The 27,273-nt window shown below is 38.2% G+C and overlaps 1 protein-coding gene and 1 long non-coding RNA gene across 7 annotated transcripts in view; both read left to right on the top strand.

The window, feature by feature from the left end:
- Positions 1-16,115, top strand: part of LOC123510996 (voltage-dependent calcium channel subunit alpha-2/delta-2-like) — a 187,067-nt gene extending 170,952 nt beyond the window's left edge. For 2 of the 6 annotated variants that reach the window (XM_045266594.1, XM_045266590.1), the window contains 20 exons: positions 1,215-1,250; positions 3,080-3,218; positions 3,362-3,472; positions 3,581-3,680; positions 3,914-3,958; positions 4,268-4,426; positions 4,699-4,799; positions 5,267-5,423; positions 6,211-6,297; positions 10,280-10,336; positions 10,744-10,911; positions 11,093-11,283; positions 11,368-11,558; positions 12,117-12,261; positions 12,469-12,629; positions 12,876-13,018; positions 13,420-13,670; positions 13,786-13,948; positions 14,259-14,456; positions 14,614-16,115. In XM_045266594.1, coding sequence (XP_045122529.1) covers positions 1,215-1,250; positions 3,080-3,218; positions 3,362-3,472; positions 3,581-3,680; positions 3,914-3,958; positions 4,268-4,426; positions 4,699-4,799; positions 5,267-5,423; positions 6,211-6,297; positions 10,280-10,336; positions 10,744-10,911; positions 11,093-11,283; positions 11,368-11,558; positions 12,117-12,261; positions 12,469-12,629; positions 12,876-13,018; positions 13,420-13,670; positions 13,786-13,948; positions 14,259-14,456; positions 14,614-14,730 — 2,720 coding nt within the window. In that variant the 3' untranslated portion in view covers positions 14,731-16,115. The other 4 variants (XM_045266591.1, XM_045266596.1, XM_045266593.1 and 1 more) reach the window with 4 other exon arrangements.
- Positions 16,116-16,803: 688 nt separating this feature from the next.
- On the top strand, positions 16,804-26,662 carry LOC123510995. Its single transcript, XR_006676677.1, has 4 exons — positions 16,804-16,942; positions 17,150-17,340; positions 21,464-21,533; positions 21,968-26,662. It is a non-coding gene; the product is annotated as an uncharacterized LOC123510995 (long non-coding RNA).
- Positions 26,663-27,273: the final 611 nt, after the last annotated feature.

Here is a 27,273-nt window from a genome sequence, read left to right as displayed (position 1 = left end):
AATTATGTACAGTATGTTACATATATTACTGTAATGCATTTATGAATTACAAATAAGAGAGGCATGTAAATGTCAAGAATCCATCACGTTGATGTTACATGTGTTTGAGTAGATGTCCAGAGACTTGATTACCATAGATAGACATTTGAAGGTGTTTGTCCTCAGTGCGGTGTTCATAAATTTGAAGGTGTTGGCCAAGTGACGCTTCTCTCCCTCAGGGTGTAATTCACTTGTGTTGCTTTGGTGTCACCCTCAGCCCTCCAAACCTGCCACCTTAGGGGTTCCTCTGCTCTGTCCGCAGGAAACTGACCTATCACATTAAGAGGACAAAACATGTCCAAATATCACATTTTGGTATTACTAAGCTAACTTTACAATACATCTGCCTTCTTAATTGAGTGCATTAATATCACGTCAGAGCATTTATTTTGTGTTTATCATTGTTGAAGGTTTTTAATTCCAATAATATTAGGCTGTTTTGGTGACTTATTCAACAGTGTTGGCATTGTAAATGGTTTCCAGTTCAGTGACTTGTAGTACAAAGCTTAGTCACTTGTTCATCTTGTACATACAGCTGAGTTGTCTATTAGTATTACTTTCTTGTGAAATAGACATCTTGTATATTTCAAGTTATTTGTTTAATATTATTGAATTGAATATACATAAGTGTTTTAAGTAATTTCAATTTTTATGTCATATTTGTATTTTTGTAATACTTCAGATCACATTTCTGTATCCTGAACCCCTAGGTATGGTAAGTTACAGTGTTAGTCATCAACACTTTATAGTTTGTCCAGTAGAGTGTGCCCCAAGAACAGTATTTCCTCAACATTATGTACATCAAATTTGAAGCAGCAGCACATGAGACATATTGTGGTTTGAGGTCAAGCTTACAATCTGAAGTTATCTTTTCTTTTTTATTTTCTTTTTTATATATTACTTGCTGTGATACAACAAATGTTAACATCTTGATGTCATACAGTCATGCAAAACTTGAAATATCAGTGGCTCAACATGGCTGAATTCTGAACATCATGAATCTTCTCTGTTAAATTGAGCCTCATATTATTTTCATTGATTTTATTGTTGTTAAAGATAAGATATGATTTGTCACAACTTTATAGGTAATGAGAGCTTAAACAAACCAAAAGGGGCCTTAGAGTAATACTATTAAGACTCATTATGACTGACTGCAGTGTACATTTCTGTTGTAGGGTTATGGCCCAACATCAGGGAACATAGGGAGCAGGGTATGTGTTTATCCATCTTCCTCAGTGGCACCTCAGTTTGGAGTCATCACCCTCCGCTCACAGTCACAGACATGTTGAGAAATTAGCGAACCAATCCGTTTATAATAGTTCAACTGACTCTAAGGTAAAACACAATTTGATGCCATCACTTGGGACAATGTTTAGTGGTAAATACAGGGAATTAAATAAGACTGAACTGTTCCTAGTCAACATTGGTATATCCTGTGTGATTATCTATGGATGTGGTGGTGGTGGTGGTGAAGCCAGTGTGCCCTAAGGAAGTCTATTAAGGTTTTCTGTAGGATAGACCCTCCTAACCAAAACCTGATGCTGTGTTTGTGGTTTGTCAGAAACTACTACTCCCCTCTCCCCTTCCTCCCTACTGCTTCTAGTCAAATGTTGTCAATTCTAACACAAGCAGAATTTTTGTGGTATCTGTAACTGTTCTTGGTCATGTGCTCTGCTCAGAGCTGGTTTTGAAATCATCTTGTTGATGACTATTGAATCAACTTACAGTTTATAATCTATGCAAGCATTTATGTACATCCAGCATAATGTGATACTTTCATAAAAAAAAATTTGTTCAAATTTTTGTCTTTCAGTAGAAAAACAAGTACACCATCTTAATACTACTGCTTTTAAACTGGCTGATGTACATGATAGATTATGCTTACAAGAAGCAGTCGTTTTAATTTGTTAGTTTCACAGTATGTTAGTAAAAGCAAGATGGATGGTTCTCAGCTCAGAGCATCTTTCCTCTAATTTTTGTCCCGTAGACTGGTGAAGACTCCTATTCCATATTTTCCAAAGTGTGAGACTAGAGTTCCTTGATAGTCTTGAGTGATAGGAAGCTGCTGCTCTTAGCTCCTGTGAGGTCTTGTAAGGGTTTGGTGAGCCATAGACTAACACACTGAACAACTCTGTAGCAACACTTACAAAACTAGATCATTAGAACATTGCATTAGCAAAGCATGCTACAACATCCTAATCATGTGGTAAATGCTGAAGATAAAGTGGCATAATTGTCCTACTTCCAGCGAAAAGTTGTGAATAATTATGGCATTGCTTGTTGCACGTGGTAGTTGCTTGATTGTATAGTGTTGCTTGGTTTGCCAGTCCTGTGAGGTGTGTGTTGTTGTAGTTTGATTAATCATTTTGTGCTTCATTATTGATCTGCATTGAGTTTATAAATATGTGTTGGGAATACTGAATATCATATGCAGTGATTTCCATATTTTTGATAACTACAAGACAAAATCTTAATATGTGAAGAAAAAATACTTTCATTATCTTGAAATGCACAGAATGTACAGATATCTTGTTATTTTTTTACTGTAATGCAGTACATGTATCTTACATTATGTACTTATTATCTTCTCCTTCTGTTTTTAGTTATTTAATGTGTAGTTTTGTCTTCTTTTAATTAGAGTTGGGAAGTACAATTTTATGTTGCTTTCCTTGTGGCCCGTGTGGTGTCCCTTGCTCCCTTGAGGCCCGGCTGCTGCCTGCCACGCTGCTTGCTGAACACATCTTCATTTTCTTACTAATAAGTTAGCATGCATGGTGTTTATGACCTAAAAACATATTTAAAGTCACTAATTTGTTTTATTTTACAATGTTTGAATGAATGAAATCCTTTGATTTGCTTAATTAAATGCACAAAATAGTGCTTGTGCAAAGCTTAAAAAATCAATTCTTAATTTGATACAAGCTCAATTTTCTGTTTGACAGACAGTTATATTTCAATCATATGAGTCATTATATACGGATATAGTAACTGGAAATATTGTAGGTGTGCTTGCATTGATCTGATTTTCCCCTGTTACCAGATCCTGAAATTTTGAATGGTCTTCAGTGGTCAGCTGTTGTTGATCAGGTGTTTCAAAAAAACTATGAAAAAGACCCAACCCTCATGTGGCAGTACTTTGCTGCACAAACCGGCTTCATGCGTGTCTATCCTGCCACCAGGTGAATCATCTTTATTGATCAAGATTTTTCCTTGAAATGTAGTTTTGTATAGATTTATTGTCTATTGAAATATTTCAATATTATGAGCACAAAAAGTTTTCATTGAATTCAAGAATAACCTCAGTGCATGACACCCTACACAGCTGGTACGTTCCCCCATCACTTGTGGACCTAGACCTGTACGACGCTCGGCTGCGACCGTGGTACATCCAGGGCTCCGTGTCTCCCAAGGACATGATCATTTTGATGGACCGGTAAATAGCTGCTCCCTTTTCTTCTGAAGTAATATAAATTCATAAATGTGATGTTAATACTTTCACTGTCATATGTTTCGTTTTTCATACACACGTTGCACATGACAGGAGTGGCAGTGTGCACGGCCAAACCTTCACCATCATGAAGTGGGCAGTGAAGACCTTAATTGACACACTTGGAGAAAATGATTTTGTTAATGTTGCTGCTGTAAGTAACTAAACATATTTTGTTCAATGATATAAATTCATCCATACATAACAGAAGTTTAACACAATATGATTTGCAATATAAAACTTTTTAGTACAATATGCCTCAATTTTTTTTTATGCTTATGATGTACTTTTGAGATAAATATAATCTCTCTCTCTCTCTCTCTCTCTCTCTCTCTCTCTCTCTCTCTCTCTCTCTCTCTCTCTCTCTCTCTCTCTCTCTCTCTCCAGTTCAACAGCACTACAGAATGGGTGAATAACTGCACAGTGTGTGAGGTAAGGTTTCTTATTAAGCTCAACACAAGATTTATTCATTACTTTCATCTTCATATTATGTTGTGACTCAAACAAGTGGATGTAATTTTGGGATATTTCTGTTATCACTGTCTGGCCATCACTTACAGTAAATGTTTGAATCATTATAACACTCATACTTATTTATGTAAAAATGCACAAGCTATATGCACATGAGTATTATATTGTTATTATAAGCATGGTCAGTGCACTCATGGTGAAATCATCTTATATTGCACTTGTTTACTAGTTGTTGAGTGCACCTGGTGTGATGTGGCTAACTCACCACAGGTCAACAAGACAAGTGAGAACAGGGATTGCAGTCAGCCGCTGGTTCAGGCCACTGCCAACAACAAGAAGATTCTGTTCCGCGCCATTAACGAGCTGGAGGATGGCGGCATGGCCAGCTACTCAAATGCTCTCACTTTTGCATATGAAGCATTCATACAAGTGAGTCACCTCCGAGCCTCACTGTTTTGAGGATTGACATCTGCCTAACAGTAAATTACTGGGATGTAAAACCAAATTATTTGTCTTCGAAAAAAATGCAAAAGTTTTTGGTCACTCAAAACTGATATGGTGGAAATATACTGAATTGTGTAGTCTGTTTGTTATATTGTTTCATAGTTAGTGCTTTGGGAAGACATCTTTTGTTCACCTACTTTTCACTCATAGCAACAAGGTTTAGTGTAGTTAGTGATTGAGTGTTCCACATGTCAAAGTTTGAGGCGACTCGGAAGGAAGGGGAAGGTGCCGGCTGCCTCAAGACCATCATGCTGTTCAGTGATGGGGGGACGGAGTGGCCGGAGGAGGTCTTCAAAAAGTTAGTGGAAAGACTTGTTGGCCTCGGGACCTCTGGTTACTACTTTATTGTTTTCTTTTATCTGTAATATTTGTTTATGTACTTTTATTTATTTTTTATTTATTTATTTTATTTTATTTTTTTTTTTTTTTTTTTTTTTTTTTTTTTTTTTTTTTGTAATTAATTGTTTTATTTTATTTCCTTGTTTTATTTTTAATTGTTTTGTTTTATTTTGTTTATTTTTTATTTATATATTTAATCATTTTATTTATTTTATTCTATTTATATATATTAATTTTTTTATTATTTGCTTTTTTTTATGATATTATATTGTACAAATTACAGTATTCTTGATAGCATGTACTCAGAATCTGAGAAAATGTTTCTCAGAAGCAAATTTTGTGGTCTGCTATAAACAGGAAATACTGCAACAAATATTGCAGCTCTACCTTAAGTGCCTTGTATGTGATTTTTCTTTCTTGTATTAGTTACAGTGCTAATAATTACACCAAGTCAGTGCGTATCTTTACCTACGCTGTGGGCCCACACCCCATCCCCACCGCCGTGCTGAAGCAGATGGCCTGCACCACGGGAGGGATGTACTCCGTCATCACCACAAGGAGTAGTATTAGAACTAAAATTCAGGTAAAAATTCATGATACTTTCCTTAGCAATAGTTAAAAAAAGTATCAATGTTCTCACATCTCATTCAGTTAGACTTGTAAACCATGATCTAATAAATTTCTTGTCTAGCCTATAACTTGATATAGAGTAAATTTCATCTGGAATTTCCTACAAAGTGTTGAGGGAGATTATTGATATGAAATGTATTGATATTGTTCTTTTATGTGTGCAGAAAGTGAAAGTTCCATGCAGATTTTCTACAAATACAATTATTGTTTTGTTCCTGTTTAACTTTCATTATGTGTGTACGTATATTGTGTGTCTTTTTCTCTGTTGAATTGCCAGAAATTTTAAAGAGAGCAAAATTAATCTTCATGTTTATTTTGCAGCTATATTGTATTATTGTCAGGTGTATCCTCTCGTTTATTTCAAAGATAAGAACAAGAGTCAAAAGTGATGCAAAATGCTTAAGAATATTGTTTTTGAGAATGGGGACATATCTCATCACAGAAAATTATGAATACCACTAAGATCATTTGTAAATATGGCTACTGTTCCATGTGGTTCTGTTTTGTTATACCAGGTTATCTTAGACAGGGCATTATTGTTATATAAGTTTTGATATAAATATTGCTGTACTAAGTGAAGGCATATCTTTAATGTTTTGTGTCAGCTTTCAACAAAGGTAAGTTAATGAATAAGATGAATTTGCAGTGGTGTTCAGAAGCTGAGACAGATGGCTATTCCTCATGCAGTGATCACCTTCTTCAAAATGGTGCCAAACATGACCTCATATGCTGCATTTCAGGAGTCGTATTCAAGCATACTCTCCCCTGCTCAACCCCAGAATGGATTTCATACAGATCAGTACACTACAACGTATACAAGTGCCGTGGTAATTGAGACAGTGTGTCGTGGTGTCCATCCAAACACCTTCTGATAAACACTTGGCTTGTTCCCACTTTCTCCAGGTGTTGCTCCGTGTCTGACAAATGAAAGAAGCATTCATGGCTCACTGATTTGCATTAGATTTTTCTTTAGTTCATGTAGAAGTAACAGCTTGGAATCAGTACATTTAGTATTTAGATTGCTTGTATAGTTCACTGTGGACATTTTATTGATAATGATGATTTTGTTGATGAGAAAAGATCTTTCACTTGTCGAACACAAAGTTTTTTGCTGAACTATAAGCTGTGTGGTTTATGGGCTTGGGTAAATACACTTGGCTCTCTGCAGATACTTTGCACTCAGAGTGTATATAAATCCTTAAATCCTCTGTTATGTACCTTAATTATCTTCCTTGATGATTGCAGAGAATTTTGAGAATAGTTAGAAAGTCTAGTGGGTATATTTCAAAATAATTTCCCTGCATTTAAGAGAAAATAAAACTTGGGCTTGAATTTTATTGTGATGACCCTCTGAAATGACATGATGAATATTTTGCAAGTTATTTTGATGCTTTAATCTCTTTGTACTCCCTACGATAACATGTCCCGTCACTCACTGAACTCAAGTCTGCAGGGAGCTGATCCTTTGTTGTGATGTGGTAACTTCTTTCCATTAATGAAATGTAATTTTTCTTCTTTAGAGCAAACATTGGTGGAGGACCTTTCATCCATCAAAATTATATTGTTCTTCAAACACCCATGAGTTGACAGATTCTCAAAATACTGAAAGTAACTGCTCATCTTCTTTGCTCCTCTTTCACATGTGCTACCTCGGGCAAATACTTTGGTTGTTGTTTATGTTTTACATGTTTTTCTCCTTGTGAGTTTTTCTGTTCAGATTCTGTTGTAGACTTGGCTTGCAGCATGACTGTCGCTGATTATCTTGTTTATTATTGCACGAGTAGGTGACTGTTTTGCCTTACTGCATTACTGACTACAATATCAGCGTGACTCTAGTAGCTACATGAAAATACATGCAGGAAGTTTTTAAGTATGTCAAAGAATACTTTTTGTTAGTATTTTACCTATTTTAATGGTGTGAAATTATCATTATCATTATTATTATTATTATTATTATTATTACTTAAGTATTATCATTTTCATCATCACCACCACCACCACCACCATCACCACCATCATCATCATCATCATCATCATCATCATCATCATCATCATTGGCACAGAGACAATAGCCTCATGGCCCTCCAGCGTGGGGTGTGGTGAGCGCTGTGCTATGGCACTTTCAGCCTGACCAGTTTTACTGTTTTTGTTATAGTAATAATCAATTTGTTTTATGAAATCATTTCCTTTTGTTGCTTTTTTAGATGCTACAGTACGTGCTTTTGCAGGAAAGAGATGACTGCTTAAAAATCTATTATCATCATTATCATCACTATTACTATTATTGCTCAGTATGACAGGTTAAATGCTTATCAGAATTCTGACTTTTGAGTATAGATTCTCACTTTTTTTATTTAGCATCCTAGTAGTTTTTTTTTATTGCCTGACCTTATTTTGAAGATGTTTTTTTTATTTTCCATGCATTTATTTTTATGAATTCCGGTTTACAATAGGTATATTGAGTCATCTCACTCACAGACCCAAGTCTTTTCTTGTGATGTGTGTTATTTATAATGCTTGATTAGAGCTTAGAAGTGCATTTTATTATTTTGAATACATACAACTTCCTTAAAGAAGATGAAAAGTTTCCATTAATTTCAAAGTTATCTTATAAGATACTTGTGATCTGGTTCGAAGATTATTCTCACTTATTAGCTCGCAATATTTGCTCTGCCCACATATTTATATGTTTAAAGCACATTTTTACAAGATTTTTAAGATTCTTCTTTTTCTCTGGGCTCTGATGTCTTATTCCTCACCTTAATTGACTTTTTCTTAGGAAGAGAAAGTGAAGGAGCATGAGTCTGTTGGTGATACTCCACTTTTGACTTGTCTAGGCTTCAGGGGTCACTTGTCCATGAATTGCACATTAAGCCCAACACACTTTTTATAGGACTATTTGCAAGTGCTAGCAAGACCTCAGGCTCCCCCTCTAGCAGAGTCAATGGTAACATTCTACCAAGAGCGTGTGGTAAGATATCCTCCAGGGCTTACCTGTGCACACTCAGAGCCTCTAGAAATACTGTACTTAGTTGATGTTTCAGAACCCAAGAGTCATTAGGTGTTCTTATAGTGGACGCACAGCATGCAACATAGGATGGAGTTCTTACATTATGATTACATTACATTATATCACATTATGATGCTTTACTATGCATTTCAGTTCAGTACAACCCTTCCTTTGTTTCTACCCACTGTAAATCTTACTGTTCATTGCCTCACCACTCGGGAGAGCTGTAAACAATTGTACTGCGTGTGCATTGCTCTTAGTGTCTCAGTTCATACAAAATTATATCATTATCACTTAACATGATAAGCATATGATTATGAAATGATATCCAAGTTTATGTTTATGGTTGGCAGTGAATGCAGGGAATCTATTAATTTTAGGCCAGTAGGTCCAGGATAAGGTTGCAACGGTCCTCCATTATAAGTTGTCACGATTTGTTCTGAGGGAAATAATGATCTGTACTTGACAGAGAGAAAAGATAATGCTAACCACATCTTTCATGTACCACCAGTAAATCTTTGTCTCATTTAAAGATAGTGAGACATGAGAAGGCTAAACTGAAGAGAAAGTCAAGTTATTGAAAGGAAGGAGCACAACCCTTGCACAGCCAACTTGAGACCCAAGATTTGCTCATTCCACACAGCTGTCATATCTGTCTAGAGATGGTGGTGTTGCCACACCCACACCAGTGTTTCCCCAGTCATTTAGTGATTAGTGTTTTCAGATCATGAATTTTTTTTTTTTTTTTTTTTTTTTTTTTTTTCATTAATTGTATTATAAAGACAAATTCATGGTGAGGACAAGTGAGGGAAAAATTAAGTAACACAAATGGTTTTCATTGTTTAATGGTAGTTGTTTCCAATTCTTTTACCTTTTTTATAGATATTTGTGTCTTTATATAACTAGAAACATGATTTATGCAATCAGTATGTTATGAAATATAAGAGGACAAATCATATCTGAAAATTTCAGATACTATCTTCAAATGGAATGCACACTCTGTTTAGTAAGTTTTTTTGTAGATTTGATATTGAAGTGCTCTTGCTGTAATAATTTTGGATATTTTGTATACCTACCAAACATTTACAATTGATGGAACAATACCTGTTTTAGGAGAGTTAGATGGGATTGGTTGTAGAAAGCTACTATGAAACTAGAGTTGAGCTAGTTAGTAGTAAGGACTTCACTCAGGAAGTTTGTATCTAAATTCAGTTATGGGTACTGTTGATGAAGGAAAGATGACTTGGCAATACAGCTGATGCCTTGAGCTATGACCGAGTGAACACAAACTGTATCAGGACAACCTTGCTGTGTCCGCACCACCTAGCGTCGAGTGTGTTTGCTGTGGATGCTCCACCTGGCCCCCCCCCTCTTGTGCTGCTTGAAGTACCCTCCCCTGGCTGCCTTGCCTGCTTGTTTTTGTTTTGCATGGCTCTTGTCTCTTGAATAACTCTCATTAATGATAAGGATCTGCATTAGTCATACCTAAACTCTCAGTTTTGTACTATAACCCATTCTGTCTTTTTAATAGTTTGTACATAAAAGATCTAATTTTGTAGAGTAATTAGGGAGACAGTTTTCATTGTTTTATGTAATGATTATTTAAATACACACTCAACTTTTATTATATACTAAAAGCCTAAGTATATAGAAGCATCATCTTAATGTCTAACCAGTCATGAATATATTATGTGTAGTGTATAGCCTACAGTGCCTTGCAATTATTCCATATTTTGGTATTCAGGAGATACAGAAAGTGTCCTTAACTTCAAAATATACCTAATGCTTTCTGATTTCAGACAGAGGAGCTGACAGTGTCAATCTCCCAGCCGGTGTACAACAACTCTGACTACACAGTGAGTCAGGAGAATTATGTGCATCCTTCATGAAAGCACTTCTTATTTTCCTGTGAAAGGGAAAGTGTCAATACACCAAGTATTGTAGCTAGTGTAAATGTAATGTTTTACCTAATTTTGTAAACTAATCACGTATGTTTGTAAAGCTTTCTTTATTTTTTATCATATTTTTGTTTTTGCAGTATGTACCTTCTGAATTAATCTCTTTATTTTATTTATTTATTTTTATTTATTTATTTATTTATTTTATTTATTTATTTATTTATTTATTTTTTTTTTTTTTTTTTTTTTTTTTTTTTTTTTTTTTTTCCAGTCTGAAATGGAAGGTTAGAAATTGAAGATATATATACTGTACATGTATTTCTGTTACAAAAAAATTATAAAATATGTAAATTTCCTTGTGGCAGAACACATCATCCCTAGTGGGTGTGGCCGGCATTGATGTGCCCATAAAGACACTCAAGAATTTGTCTCCCTTTGAAGACATTGGACCAAATGGCTATGCTTTCATCATCAACAACAATGGCTTCCTGATTCTTCACCCAGGTCTCCAGAAACAACTGTCCTACCTATCTGTGAGTTGCTTATCAAACTTTTATTGAGATGCAATATGTAATGTTACCTGTAGACAAGTTTTGTTCAAAATTATTTACTTTTAAGAGTAAATATGCTTCCATTATGGAGTCATTATGATTTTTAGCAGCAATATACCACTTAGATGTACGAATAAATGAAAGTGGTGTGTGTTCTTTTCAGGCTCCACCACACATTGACCTTTTGGATGTGGAGGAGGACACCGAGATCATGACTCTGATCCGGGATGACATGATCACAGGGAAGTCAGAAACAGTGCAGATCCCGGGTAAGATAAGGATTGATGACCACCACCACATCCAACACAATGAAATCCAGTTTTCTTATACGCCCATACCAAATACTCCATACAGGTGAGAGAGAGAGAAATTGCTTATATGATGATGATGAATACTGAACACCATCATGCTTTGGCCATAATCTTATATTATTTTCAGCCTTGGCCTGGTAAATCTCAAAAATTCTGACCACATGATTGTCCAGAAGCCTGAAACACTGAAGAAAATAACACTCAATATTTCCCTAACACTTGTTGCTCCGTGGGAATACTGCAAGAATCAGGTGCCAGGAACAGACATAGACCAGTTGATGAAGCTCCAGGCCAGTATGAAGGATAAAAAGAAAAAATGTATGTATTTTCATCATCTTGTCAAAATATCAGTTAAGGCATTGAAATCCAGTGACAATAGTACAATGAATAAGGTTGCATAGTAAAGTGTACATTATAATAGTGCTTTTTGAAGTAAATGATAATTGCCAGCATAACTGGCTATTTCCTATTTTTGTACGTTGAGGCCTATAGCACCTGTAGGCACACTAGAAGAGTGTATGGGAAGCGCTGTTCAGCTTCCGTCCATTAGTGGCACAGGCAATTTCATTTATAGTGGTACCCATATTAGGGCCCATATCACCCCCGAAGCTCATCTTGGGTGTAGCCACCTAGAACCTGGGTATCATGGTGACATGTAGGTAACTTTAAACCACTCAACAAATGACAAAGTGTTTAAGGCTGTACGTGGTGGGATTCGAACCTACGTGTGGACGTCTGCCCAATCCCACGCTCACCACCTTATCCGCTATGCCACCGCCTCCTGTTTTTATTTATTTATTTTTTTTATATATTTTTTAAGGTTAAAATTCCTATTCTTGTTTATCTAACCAAATAACCAGATTGTATTTCTTGCAGGTAATGACAATCTCATCCAGGGCTTGCTTTGGTCCCAGGGGTGGACAAGACAGCTGCTACAGAAGTGGCAGCTGGATCACTCCCAAGACTTCTTTAGCAGATCTATCTTCACCAGATTTGGCCTTTCCAGATTTTTCCCTAATAGGTGAGTACTAAATGAACATACAAAATATTATTTCACAAAACTCCATCATTATGATCATAATTATTCCATTTCTTGCAGTATTCACTGCTTACATTGCAAAATATTAAAATGATAATAGAAATTACGTAATGAATTGTGTATGTACTCATGACATCGCAATATAGTAGCTATGTACATGTGCTGAGTTTGTCCTGTGCCACCACTCAGTGTCAAGCCGGATGTTGCCCGTTGGCGTGACCCGTGGCACAACCCTGCCCTGAGGAGAGGTGAGGTTAACAAGGGTGTGTCAGTAATGCCACACCCTAAAGGGGCCTACATCTCAGCACCTGTCACTGTTAAGAAAGACAAGTCACAAGTTTTGGCTGGAGGTGAGTGTTGTCCATTGAAAACTACTCTTTACAGATACAGTATGTGTTGCTTGTGAAGCATCAGGTCTTGTGTCTAAATCATAGAGGTATAATAATTGTGCCACATCACCTGCTGCTTTGCTTACACTCACACTTGCCTCATACATTTTAAACTGGTCCTTCCTTCCCTGCGCTATGTGACAATTCTATGAAGTTATCCACATGATATTTACATAAGGTTACATAATATATATCATTATTTTCCAGTTGTTGGAGTAAACTTTACAGCCAACGCCTTGCGACACCACTTCCTGGAGCACATCAAGGACTCAGAGTGGCTCAATCAGGAGGACTACCTGCTGCTGCTGCTGGACGACGGTGGCCTCATTGTGACGGCCAACAGGAGGGAGGTGAGGTCTTGGTGAGGACATGTACTAGAGGAAGGTTGTTAGGGTTGTTGTAAGTCAGTACTCAGTTGGTTTTGATAAAGGAAATGAACCAGTTTGTGTAAGGATGGTGTGTGTGTGTATTTACTTAGTTGTATTGTACAGGGTTCGAGCTGGGCTTATAGTGTCCTGTCTCCATGTCTCCATTTATCCAATTTTTCCTTGAAGTTATGCACATTATGTGTGTGTGTGTGTGTGTAGTCATGATAGTAATATAGACAGCTTCAAAAATTTGTGTGGGTAGAGGAGAATAGAATCAAGGAGGAATATGAAATTCATGATTAATAAATGTGTGTGTGTTAATCTTTGAACTTTAAAGTAAAAAATGCTAATAGAATTTAATCTTTTTCAAACCCTGCAAACAGTTTTTTGGAGTAATGCTGCAAGGAAGATTCATTGGGGATCTCTCCATACCAATCTTGAATAACCTCAAGGACTCGGGTGTCTACAAAATGGACATAGTGGTGGACAGGCAGGCTCTCTGTGAGCAGAAGAAGCTTATTGAGTCAAGTGCAGGACTGAGAAGCCATCACGTCCCAAACATTTTCACACTTATTGTCAATTTTCTGATGGAAGTTTTCTCCTGGACTGAATATTTGAGATACATTATATACAGGTTTGTTATTGTATATTTGATAGTAAGAATGGTGATATGTGGTATGTATTTGAACTGAGTAGAATCTTAGCTATGTGACATGCATAACAAAAGCCAATTATAACATTTGTCCCAGCGGCATCCTTGCCGTGTTAGCGCCAAGTGTGGACGCCTGGACGGAGTGGGGCATCACACAGATTGGTGGCCTGGAGGACTGCACCAAGGAGAGGGCTGTGTACTACTTTGGAGACATGCATTCCCTCTCCAGCAGCATGAAATGTACCAACACATCAGACAAAGTAATGGAAAACACACTCCACTCATTATATCTCACCAATAAATTCATAGATGTTTAAAGGATATTCATGGCATTTTTGAACAGTGGAAAAGATTAAACAAGGGAACAAAGTAAATGGTTCATAAATACAGGCTGAATCAAGTGAGAATTAAGAAAATGTGCATTAGCTAGTCAGAACTCAAGATGTTATATTCCTGTTTAAGTTTGACTGCACCATCCATGCCTTTCATTTCTGAACAATATTAAAATAATTTACATTAATTTGTATAAGCACAGATTCATATGAGTAACATTTGTGTTCACCTTTCCAGATTCCATTCTGGGCTCATCGACTACCTAACACCAATGCATTACTGGTTGCCATTGAGATGAGTCCAAACTCCCCTGAGTGTGGCGTGTTCTCAGACCTACCCAGCATCCATGCACAACGAGTCGAGGAGGTGGAATCATGTGCCTACCAAGCCAGGTTCCGGAAGCGACTAGCAAGCCAGGCAGCGTGTAATGCAACGGTAAGGAACTGAACTTGAATGTGCTGTAAGTGCTTTGATTGATCTGCCTGACATGTTGATATTTTATCCTCTCTTAATGAAATATCATATAAAGGAGATTTAGATATGTATTGTATTTACTAGCCATATGAAATGTTTTGCTGGTTTCTCACCACAGGTGGGTGATGGCGGATGTAATCGATCTCCCCAGCAGTTAGAAATCTCAGTGGTTTTGTTACTGCTAATGTTGGCGTTCAGCACAGGAATTGTCAGCAGTATTTATCATAATAACTGAACATAGTCAGCCAGGAATCTATGAAACGTGGTATAATTTGGCCAGTACATAATTCTGTAGAGTGCAATTAGTAGTAGATTATCAATAAAGATCCTTTTTAACAAGGCATTAGACCCAGATTTTCCCCCAACACAATGTAAATACACTTTTATGTTCCTCAGTTTGATTTCTTTTGTAAATTGTTGAATATTTCCCTTCATAAGTTTGGCCTTGAGTTAGATACATATTTCATTTTCATAGAATTGTGCATAAGTAAGGTTTGTTGTTCCATGTATTCTCTAGGGTGCCTTAAACCCTTCTCTGTTACCATGATGCATACTATGAAGTAAGTTGGGTTTAAGACCTGTTGCTTATCATGATTGACAAAAATGTTGCATTCATTAACTCCAAAACTCCAACTTAAAACCACATACTGTAATGAAACAGTGGAGGAGGGAATGTGAGTGTTGGAGATTGTGTAGAGGGAGGAAAGTTAAGTGAAGTTCAAACAGTCAAACTTCACCAAGAAAAGTTGTAAGAGCTCTCAGGGACCAGAACACAAGGCTTGGCACAGCAGTGGAAGAACACAAAATTGCCATTCTGCCTGAAACATTTATAACAATGAGAGTATGATTTGACTGCTGCTTTGCCAAGAAATTGCACTTTACATTGGTGTGTATTTGAGACTTATCACATTTTTGTTTGTGTGTGAAAGTGAATATCAATACCTGTGATGTTACTGAGATAGATCAGACTCATTAGCATGTAATATTATGTAATGCTGAAGTCTTTTAAGAAAACTTGTTCCGCATCGTTTGTTCGATAGAAAAGTTATATGAAAAAAGTCTATTTTATTGACATTACTGGATCATCAGTGTGTGAAGAAATGCTGAGCTTGGCAAGGGAGGGAAGAGAGGTGTGTAAATATGTATGTAATAATTTCAAGACTTTAACAGGTTGTACGGACAGTGAATTAAGTACCTTCCTCCTATTGCATGACTGCCAGTGAGCCGGTGACACTGCCAGAATCTTCCGAGTGACAGTGAGAGCAGTGAGGCTTTATAAGTCATGGTCAGGTGTGGGTGTCAGTGGTAAGGAGGGTGCTTAATGTATTGTCTGTCCAATCATCAGTTCAATTAGGAGGTAGTAGTCATAGTAGAATCTTAATAGTATATTTTCCTAATTAGTAATTGTATGAGGTGGTCCTATAGTGCATTGTTTTAGTGACTTGCTTTGAAAACTTTCTATGTAGCTGTTTCTTGTTTGCTTTCCTCCATTGTGTTGTGTTTGATGACCAATATTGTTACTACCACAATAATGATATTTTAGTAAACAGACTATACAGAAAGAAAAAAATCTTGGTGGAAAATTAAGATTTTATTATAAATATACTATATACGACAGTCTTTATTATCTGTTATTTTTTATCCTAATTTATGAAAGTTCAACTGCTTTAATGCTTCTCTCTCTCTCTCTCTCTCTCTCTCTCTGTATGGTCTGCACTGTATATGCTACATGGAGTATAGGTAACTCATGACTGACTTTTGTTATTAATATGTGTGTGTGTGTGTAATTCGCCACGGTCGTCTGCTGGTCAGTCTTCCCCATTACGGAGCGAGCTCAGAGCTCATAGACCGATCTTCGGGTAGGACTGAGACCACAACACACTCATTAATGTGTTATTAATGAGAGAGAGAGATGCCAGGGTCAGTCAAAAGGGTGGTCCTTAAAAGAGATGCCAGGGTCGGTTGTCAGAGTCAGACAGAAGGGATATATATATATATATATATATATATATATATATATATATATATATATATATATATATATATATATATATATAAACTAGCGCTTCATGAAGCTGATTCATGAACCATTTTCGAAACATTTTCGTGATTCCGAAACGTTATTCAAAGTCTTCAATGAAATTTGCAATGCTCATAATATATTTTTAACCATTTTGGTGATTTTGATAGTATCTATTTTTCATAGCTTAATTTACTTTGCATCCATTCTGAGTTTTGGTGTCACTGGCTATACATATAGGTAGAACTTTATGAAAGTGAATCTTCAATGACAGTAATATTGGAACCTCAGAAAGGAAGGGCGACATAGAAACGGGTCTGTTGGCATAGTTTATGAAAGAATCGTGGAGCAAGGAGTGGGGTACTTACGCTTGCAGCTTTCTCCTCATCAATCCACGCCTGGAGAAGATGAGTGAGGAACGAGGATCGTAAGTATTACTTGAGTGTATCGTGTGTATAGTATTCCGCAAGTGATATACCAAGAGGGGATGGACGATGGCTGTTTCTCTACGACCGGCGAGAGACGCCCATGGGTGTAGGCACGCCGCTTCTCACTCACTGTTCTCATGTTATTCAAGACCTTACAAGACGCCCATCATTCCTTTGACCGTTACAATAGTGTTCCTCCTTGCCAGGATTCGAACTGCAGAAGAATAAATGCTACGCGGACATGGACAGCAGCCAGCCGGCTACATCCACCATCTGCATCCCTGAAGGCATGGAGTCGAGCCATTGGACATGGATTCCCTTAAAACTTGTAAACACGTCGGCCAGCTCCCCACGGTTCAACCTCCGATAACTCAGCTGACTTACACCCGAGTTGCAGGTACGGTGCTGCCACTTATAGCAGTGTGTGTGGTGTTGGCGTAGAAGTCTTTATTATGTTTGCACTACACCACAGTATGTTTCTAAGTAGATTATAAGTTTCCCCAGTGACTTTGTTAATATGCTTCTCAAACATTTTATTTGAAATGGTTACTTCCTGGTCCTTTCCTTCTGTCCTTTTATTATATTTTTCATTTCCTAAGTAATAAGTTCCTTTTTTTCTTCCAGTACTCTTTCCAAACTCCATTATGGTGCATTTCTTAGCATTAAACTCCATACTCCATTTCTCTGATCATTCACACATGTACAGTCAACTTTCAATTAACACGAGTTTGAATAACGTGATTTTGATTTAACGCATCTTGATATTAACACATTACCTGCGATGCAACCCATCGGTGGGTCACCTTTTTCTATCCCCTGTTGCGATGCGACCCACCCTGGTGGGTGGTGGTTCATACAACAGTTTTTATTTATAGGTATCACATTTTAATCTTACATTAATATTGGTATGTGTAGGAGGGCATAATAAACACGGATTGATAAGTAATATTAGGTTTACTGTTGACCCTCGGTAAATTGGACTAATAGGGGGAAAGGTTGGTCTGACAAACGCAAATGTCCGACTTATACGAATCCCCCCCCCATTCCACACACACTAAAAAAGAAGAAAATAATAAAAATAAAAAAATGACTTGGTACTGGATTTATTTATTTGATTTTGTTGAGATTTTAAATTTTAAGATTACAATTTTCTCTCCGAAACCTTTAGACCTTAAATCACCAGATGGTGTAGTTTATTTATTGATAATTATGAATTGCTTATGTAAATAAACATAAGTAATGAAACAAAACAATAAATGAAAAAACAAACTGCTGTGAAAATATCTGCATATCAACAAATAAAGTATATATATACCAGTGGGCCGTATTGCAGAAATGTCATAGATTTTTCACAGTGTGCAGTGTGACCCACAGGTGGGCAAACACTTTGACGTTATCAGTGCATTTAGGTGTGCTCCCAGATGTCACTCACCTCCTCTTGCTTCGCTGACATTATGACAATCTATTTGTATTGTAGTGAAGGAGAGCTCACTGCACTGCCAGGTGCAGGGAACATGTTAAAGGAGATATGATTAAACAATGCAATTTATTTGATTAACACAAGTTGAATGACTCGGTGATATTATGTGCATCCATGCTGCTTCTGGGGGAACTGCACTGAGATGCTCTTGGCAAGATTCTTAAATAATACCTTTTACCTTCATCAGTTGAAGGATACCGTCTGGGAGAAATTGGTATTCTTAAAAGTGAATGCTACAGCCTCCCCGTAGCTCAGGAAGGCAATGATCCAGGTAGGATTTACCTTTGCCACGAAGATAAAACCAAGATTCATGTCTTCATTATCTTAGCATAAATTTTGCCTAAATACCTACTATTATTATTATTTATTTATTTATATATTATTTATTTTATTTATTTATTTTTTATTTATTTATTTTTTTTTTTTTTTTTTTTTTTTTTGGTGTGTGTGTGTGTGTGTCAACTAATTGACTTTAGAAACATAAAAAATATATAGATTATTGTTCAAATACTTTACAAAAGTTATGATTGGAACCAAACCCAGGGGTGGAATCCATGAAACTTCAGTAGTGCAATGATAATAACAAAGCCTTAGTGAACAAACAGGTCTGAGGAACAACATCACTGCCACCAGCTTTCTGATCAATCTCCCAATTTCTCTATCAGAATTCTACTTAGCTTACAATCAGTTGTATATGTCTCTTATCACTTGAAGTACCCATTTATGTGGATAGCTGGTGGACTGTCTTCTTCCCATAGCCTGCACAGTTGAAGGTGGCGGCGATCCTCTCCCATGTTAAGGCCACACTATATGGCCATCTGTGCTTTTCTTTAAAAGCACTTTTTCCTGGTTTGCATAATCTATTGATAAATCACCCTCTGCAGCAGTAATACTACGTGGCTCAAGGCTCAATCAGCTGATGTGATGTTAAACAAACACTGCTACCAACCACCATCAAATTATCCTCATGGTTTATTTCATTAAACGTACTGTTAATAGATGTTCCTGGCATATAAAATCATTTGACAAATCATGTTGAATAATAATTTTCTAATTTCCTGGACAAGAAAGATGCCCAGATGAGAACGTGTGTTTGTTTCTGTGACCTAGTGATGTATTTGTGATGTATTTTTAAGGTTTGAGTAACAAAATCCACAAAATAGGCAGACTTTCCCAGTGGCCAGAAATGTAATTCCCCCCCCACACTATTACCATTATTTTCTACAGGAAAATTAGGTTTAATAATGCAATTTTGAATATTGCAATGTCTCCAGGAACGTAACTCGCATGAATCGAGAGTTCTGTATTTTAAATAAGTTGATTTAGTGCTTGACAGTTCTCCTAATTTGAAACTCTCCATGTAATTTTTGTATCCTTAGCAGCTTGTAGCTAGTCATTCCATGACTGTCTTCATTTCTCTGCCCATCAAAAAGTTAGTCATATATTTTAATATTAATCCTCCTAATCCTCTTATACTTTCCAATTTCAATATTAACCTTTTGTATGGTACTTTATCAAAAGCTTTTTTTTAAGATCCAAGTATATGCAGTCACCTGATCCATCTCTCAATCATTATATCTGAATACTTGAGGAAAAACTTATCAGATTGGTTGTACAAGATCTTCTATCCCTGAACCCAAATTGTTCCTCCATTATCACTCTGTTGTCTTCCAGAAATTCACCCACCTGTTCTTTATTGTATATTTTTGCAAAGTTTTGTGTTATTCACCACGGTCGTCTGCTGGTCACCCAGCCAGTCTTTCCCCTACAGAAAGAGCTCATAGTGACCAATCATCAGGTAGGACTAAGACCACACCACACTCCACACACCCCATACCTATTTACTGCTAGGTGAAGAGGGGCTACACATTAAGAGGCTTGCTCATTTGCCTTGCCGCTTTCCGGGACTCGAACCCGTGTATATACCTAGTTGTATTGTACAGGGTTCAAGCGGGGCTCATAGTGTCCTGTCTCCATATCTCCACTTATCTAGTTTCTCATTAAAGTTATGCACACTATGTGCTGTAACAATTTCATTATCCAATGCATTCCATTTTTCTACCGTTCTGTGTGGAAAACTGTATTTTCCAATATCCTTCACACACTGCCTTATCCTGATCTTCTTTTCATGTCCTCTTGTCCTTCCATCTTCTTCCGTCAACAGTACCAGATCTTCTTTGTCTATTTTTTCAGTATCATTTACTATCTTATACATTGTTATTAGGTCCCCACATTCTCTTCTATCTTGCAAGGTAGGCAGTCCCATGTGTGTAATTCACGTGGGTTGCCTGCTGGTTACCCGGCCAGCCAGTCTTCCTCATTATGGAGCGAGCTGAGAGCTCATAGACCGATCTTCGGGTAGGACTGAGACCACAACTCACTCCACACACCAGGAAAGCGAGGCCACAACCCCTCGAGTTACATCCTGTACCTATTTACTACTAGGTGAACATGGGCCACACATTAAGAGGCTTGCCCATTTGTTTCGCCGCTCCCAGGACTTGAACCTGGCCCTCTCGATTGTGAGTCGAGCGTGCTAACCACTACACTACGCGGTGTGTGTGTGTGACCAAATTTTATCAAATAAAGACACATCTAGGCTTTTGTGTATTGAGAATATGGGCCTAGGTCTAATTATCAATAGCATGCACAAACCTATTAATGTAAAACTAACAATGGTGAGGACCAAAAGTATTGCCCTCAAAAAGTGCTCTTCCTCTATCATGTACCCTTAGTTACACTAGTTGGGTAGACAGGTTGGCCAGCAGGGCAGGAGGCAGGCTGCTGCTGCTGCATTGCATAGGAACCCATCATTCCCCTTAACAGTTGCTTCACATCTTGTAGGCCCAGTGCAAATGTATTATTCTTGAGGAACTTTACCTGGGCCTCCTTTTGTGCCTCTCTCCCTTCCCAACCAAGGCCCACTCTCATCCCTTTTCCATAGACCTGCAGACTAACAAATCTACAGAAAGACTGCTTCCCCTATCACCACTCCCACTGCACAGCTCTCCTCCACTCACTGGCATCACTACATCCACAGGCCATCACTAGCAGACCTGGATGGTTCCCAAGTCATCAGCCGGGCCTTCAAGACACTCAAGCACACCAAGGTATTATTCCAGAAGACTGGACAGGTTGCCAGCATCTAAATAACCCAATCACAATCACTGCACTAATAACTTTGTTTAGTTCCCTACACTGATGTGTTTGTAGTTGTCATTGTTAGACCAAGAGAAACAAGCCCACCTATTGGATGACTTTGCTTGCTTCCAACAGCCTTGCCTTTTCTCACCACAGTCATTATTGCACCTAACTTTTGTCAGACCTCTTTCATTGAAGGAATATGGACTGCACTTGTTTTGTTGTACCTGTGGTGAGATGACAGGGCTTGCTGGAGGCTTGCTGTGTTATATTTTTGCCAGGAATCACAAAGGGGAAGAAAAGATGTATTTTAAAGTTGCTTTGTAGCTTTTAGGAATCTACATTTTCATGGATGGTGACATTGATCAGCAAATAACCTGTATTCTTGTCTCTTCCTCAACAGGTTTGTGGGGCAAGGAGGTACACATCACCAGCACTGTCTGCATACGTGGTGTGGAATCGCCAATCTTCTGAATTTCTCTGCACCATTTGGACAAGCATCTTACCTGCCCACGACACCATCCCTAGCTCGTAACTGGATAAGACGACAAAAATGGCTCCCATTTTATCAAGAAACGGTAGTGTAATCAACAGTTTGACAAGATTCTGTGCTCTAATTAGACCAGCCTCCAGCCTGCCCAGGACACCCCAGCTTACACCGAAGAGGATGATGAAAGTGGCTCAACTAAAAGAAACTGTAGTCTGGATGCAACATTTTGAGTTGTGCTAGGAACCAGGAGTCTGTGATTGCTTATATGTTGAATAGAATGCATGAGATTGTGGACCACATGTTGATTGATGGGGATGGAATGATGGACATTGTCTTAGACCATAACATGCTGGTGCTAGAGTGTAACTTGTGTGGAAGAGAGGAAAGGAATGCAAAACCTAAAGGGAGGAAGTGAAGGCTAAGGGATGTAGAATGGGAGAATTTCCAGGCAGACCTGAGTGAGAGAAGCTGGGAAGATGAAAGCTTGAATGATGTGGATGAATTGAATCATAAATTAATGAGTGTGAGGAATGCAGCAGCCAGCCAGGTAGGGTATGTGAGGAAGAATGGCAGGAAGCATACATGTAAGCCATGATGGAATGATGAGGTTAGGGATGCCAGGAGAGAGACAAAGATTGAATAGGGTGTAGGTAGTTGAGAAAGAGGAAGCATGAGAGTGAAGGAGCAGGAAAATACTAGAATGCATGGACAGCATATGCTAGGCAGCAACGAGTGACAAAGCAGATGATGAATGCTAAGGATAGGTGTAAGAGAAGCGTGATCCAGACCCTCGAGAGAAGAAAGTGTGGGAAGCTGGTAAAATTTGTATAGATTCTTGAGGAGTGAGGGGATGCATGACTGAGAATGCTGAGAGCCTGAAAGTGAATGGGTCAGTGGTGACAAGTAAGAAAGAAATGAGAAGGATGATAAGAGTTCTTTCTGGGAAGAGATTGGAGGTGTAGGTGAGGTACTTGATGCAAGAGAAGGGTGTGTAACATTGGCAAGGAAGGATGCAAATAAGCTGAATAAAAGAATCGGCAGGAAACAGGTGGAGAAATGTGTGAAAAGGCAAAAAAGAAAGGGAAGGCAGCAGGGCCAGATGAGACACCATATGAGATGTACAAAAATGGAGGTGAAGTTGTGATTGATAGGATGACAGAGCTATTTAACCAGGTATGGGAGGAGAGTGCCAAGAATGTGGAATGAATGTAGTGACTTTCTCATAAGTGAGGATACAAGAGTAAGAATGAGTTGAACTTTAGACTGATTGCATTTGTAAATACAGTAGGTAAAGTGTTCAGTGCAATGTTGAATGAGAAATTGTGTAAATGAATTGAGCAAGCTGGTGTATTAGGTGAAGAACAGAGCTGAGGATATGTTTGTGGTGAATAAATTGATTGAGAGGAAAAGAGGAGGATGGAGGTAAACTATACTTAGGTTTTCTGTACATAAAGAAAGCATACAATGGGGTGGATAGAGGAAAGATTGGGTTGAGTGAGAAAGATAATCAACATAGTGCATGGCATGTATGTTGACACGAGCTAAATACAGACTAGGATATAGGCAAGGATGAGACTGGGTGAAGAGTGAGAGGAGTTAGGCAAGGATAAGATATATCTTGTATCTTGTGCTTCTTTAAGCAGATGTAGTCATGAGTGAACAGCAGATGAATTGCAAAGTTTGTTGGACGTTGTGAATGGGTATGAGATTGGAATTAGGTTTAATAGAAAGGAAAGTAAGGCAATGACTGAATATGTCAGATAATGAAAGTAAATGCAGTATGGAAAATTGAAGACAATGCACTGAAACAGTTGCAAGAAAATAAGGGGCCAGAGTCTGAATGGGTGTGAAAAGGCAAAGAATGAAAAGATAGGCTTGGGCAACTGGAGAGTTTGAAGAGGGGCAGAATAGAGGAGGTGGAATGTTACTGAATGCACAGATGTGCACAACAATAGCAGCTTTGTGAGGTATTATGGGAAAGCACACCTCTAGGGAAAGACCAATAAAAGCAACACTTAGTACCTACCCAAGATTAGGTTGAGAGAATAGAGAATTGTAGTGAGAAACATGTATCTGGAATGAAAGTGGAGGAAGAAGTGCATGAGCATGATGGAGAGGATGGCTTACAAGTTGAGAATGGCTGGGAGGAATCAAAATGAGTGACTGGATTGTGACAAGGAGGCAGAGTGGGAAATGTTACTGAGACAGAGGTGAAGTGGGCAGAACTGAACATATGGGAGAATTAAATGGAACAAAACAGTACAAGGAAAAGGAGGCCCTGAAGTATGAGAGGTAGTATGATGACAGCCTGAGTGGTAATCATCTCTTCTGAGCTAGGGCACTATGGATGTGGATGCAAGGAGCTATAGATAGTCGGATTCCCTCAGCAAAATGTGCCATCACCTGACATGGGAGAGAATGGTGAGTGTAGCATGTGGTGCTGGAGTGGGAGGGAGATGACACAAGTGATTCTGACTGAATTAGGGCACAATAGGAATGAAAGAGTGGGGAAGACAGGAAGGGAATGGATGGTGCTGCTGCTGAGACTGTAGAGAGATGAGTGTAAGTATGATTGAGGCTGTGAAGGAGTTCACGGAGAAAATGTGGTGTGCCAACTGCCAGGCATCAGTGAACAGGACCTCTCTCTCTCTCTCTCTCTCTCTCTCTCTCTCTCTCTCTCTCTCTCTCTCTCTCTCTCTCTCTCTCTCTCTCTCTCTCTCTCTCTCTCTCTCTCTCTCTGTTTCGTTCATTTTCTCTTCAAACTTTTTAAATTTACTTTTTCCAGAGTCAATTTCTGTGTTGAGATAATGACACACACTCTCACTCTCTCTCTCTCTCTCTCTCTCTCTCTCTCTCTCTCTCTCTCTCTCTCTCTCCACATTCAAGCAAAAAAAAAAAAAAAGTAGTATCCTGCTCACTGATCATCCCTACATCTAGCACGCACATTTTCTCCAGAAACTCCTTCACAGCCTCAATCATACATTCATTTGTATCTCTACACAATCCCAGCAGCAACACCATTCATTCCCTTCCTGTCTTCCCCACTCTTTCATCCTTATTGTGCCCTAATTCAGTCAGAATTGCTTGCATCATCTCCCTGTTGTCTCTCTCGTACCTCTCGCACTCCAGCACCACATGCTCCACTCACTCATCCTCTCCCATGTCACACATCTGGGACACTTTTCCCTCAGACCATTTGTAGCTCCTTGCATTCACATCCATACACTGTGCCCTAGCTCAGAAGAGATTGCCATCCAGGCTGCCATCATACCACTTTTCATACATTGGGGCCTCTATCACTACCACTCTAAAAGTACTCTTCTGTTCCATCTTGTTCCTCCATTCACTCAGTCCCATACACTTCACCAATTTGTCCATAACACTTCCATTTACATCCCATTCTAAGCCCTCTCCATTTGTAACAATCATGCTCCAGTCACTCTCAGCATGCCTCCTTAACTTACTGAAATGCCCAACTAGTGTCCAGACCATTCTTCACTACCATCCTGACAATTCTTCCCCCAGCTGCTATTCCTAACATTCCACGGAAACACTTTTCCTAACTATTCATATGCCATTCATTTGCTCTACTAACCTTGAATCTCAATATTGCCTTTACATTCCTCTCTCTGAAGGTACTCCATCCCATGTCTCCTCTCAACTTCTCATTTACTGCATACCCTGGCACATTAAGTGATTCTAGCTACCTGTAACATCAAAATCAAGACCAGCATCCTGCCTGCCCCAGAAACCCTCCCCAGCTCACTACTGAGGATAAAAGTGCTTCCCAATAGCCTAAACAACTGTATTAAGGATGGAGATGGTCCCATAATTGCCTTAAAAACCAAGTTGCCCGCCAATAGTATTAATAAATTGTACTATACTGTTGCCCGCAATAGTATTAATAAACTGTACTATACTAGGTAAGTGACACCCGAATAACAAGTGTACAAAGTAAAAAATACTCTGGAGACTGTCCTGAGATTTTCTAATAGAGAATTTAATAAAGTTTTCTTAGAGAACAAGTACTTTCAATTAAAATTACTAAAAATCTCTGGAAAGTCCTGAGTATATTTGACTGAGTTTTTTAGGCTCCTAAGGGCCACTTCTTTAGGCCCCTAGGGAGGGAATCCTGGGCAGACAAGCTGTTAGTCCAGTCAGTGATAAAGAAGCTGTTAATCCTAACGAGTCTCAAGGAATTCCTTTTCTTCATTAATGACTAAGACCATCCTGGGCAGGCAGGAGGCTCGTTGAATTGGCGCCAGCACTGGCTCTGAAGGCTTCATAATCCTCTTGCTGTAGCCATAGAACAATAGTAGTAACGTGCCCTCAGCAGTTCTTCTGTTGTGGTCTTTGGAAGGTCATCATTCTACCATTGCATGTCTTTCACTTTGTGGTTCTTACAAGCTGGAAAATGGAGTCACATCCTTATACACTTAAAAATAAATAATTCCTACATCCTTAAAAAGAAATTCTAAATAATGTGTCATACATACCAAATCAAAGCAAAAAAAAGTATATCACAGTAATAGTTGCTATATCAAGTATATTTAAGCTTCAGCAGCAGGTCAAGACTTCAAAACGTGTAAAATAAAAAATTAGTTAATTCTTTGGTGTTCCACTTGCTCCTCTCATTTGATCTGTTGTGTGTCTTCAAACTTGTCCCTTCTTCCTTCTGCTTTCCATATTGTCATCACCACCACCACCACCACCAGGTATTGTGTGGAGAGTTCTGGACATTTTCAACTTGGAACAAAATTTTGTCAATAAAAGTATAAATTGGTTGTGTATAGCTTATAAATGTAATTGACAAATTATTTCATTTTCTTCTGTAATACTATGGCAAGCTTTAAGATATGGTACTTACAATAATACCTTACATTACCTTACTTTACTGAAGTACCATAACCCCGAAGATGATGGCCATCATGGATTACCGTATCTCTCTATCTTGTCATTTGCATTATACATGCAGCTCTTCTTCCATCTCCTATTGTTCTTTCTATACCGTCCAAGTGTCTTGTCTGCTTCTTGCTCTGCTACCTGGGATTCTTCCTGTTAAGCTTAGGTCCTCTTGTCTTTCCTCTTCTCATCACAAGTCATACAAATTTCCTCTGAATTGCTAATATCCCTATTAGATCTCCTTCACTACTCTTTCTTCTCAGCATTTCTTCATTCAATATTCTTTCTGTCCAAATTTAAAAGCATATACAGATAAC

This window comes from Portunus trituberculatus, chromosome 30, assembly GCF_017591435.1.
Source record: "Portunus trituberculatus isolate SZX2019 chromosome 30, ASM1759143v1, whole genome shotgun sequence".
Lineage (NCBI taxonomy): Eukaryota > Metazoa > Arthropoda > Malacostraca > Decapoda > Portunidae > Portunus > Portunus trituberculatus.
The sequence above is the reverse complement of the archived record's forward strand: the minus strand, read 5'-3'. Positions and strand labels throughout refer to the sequence as shown.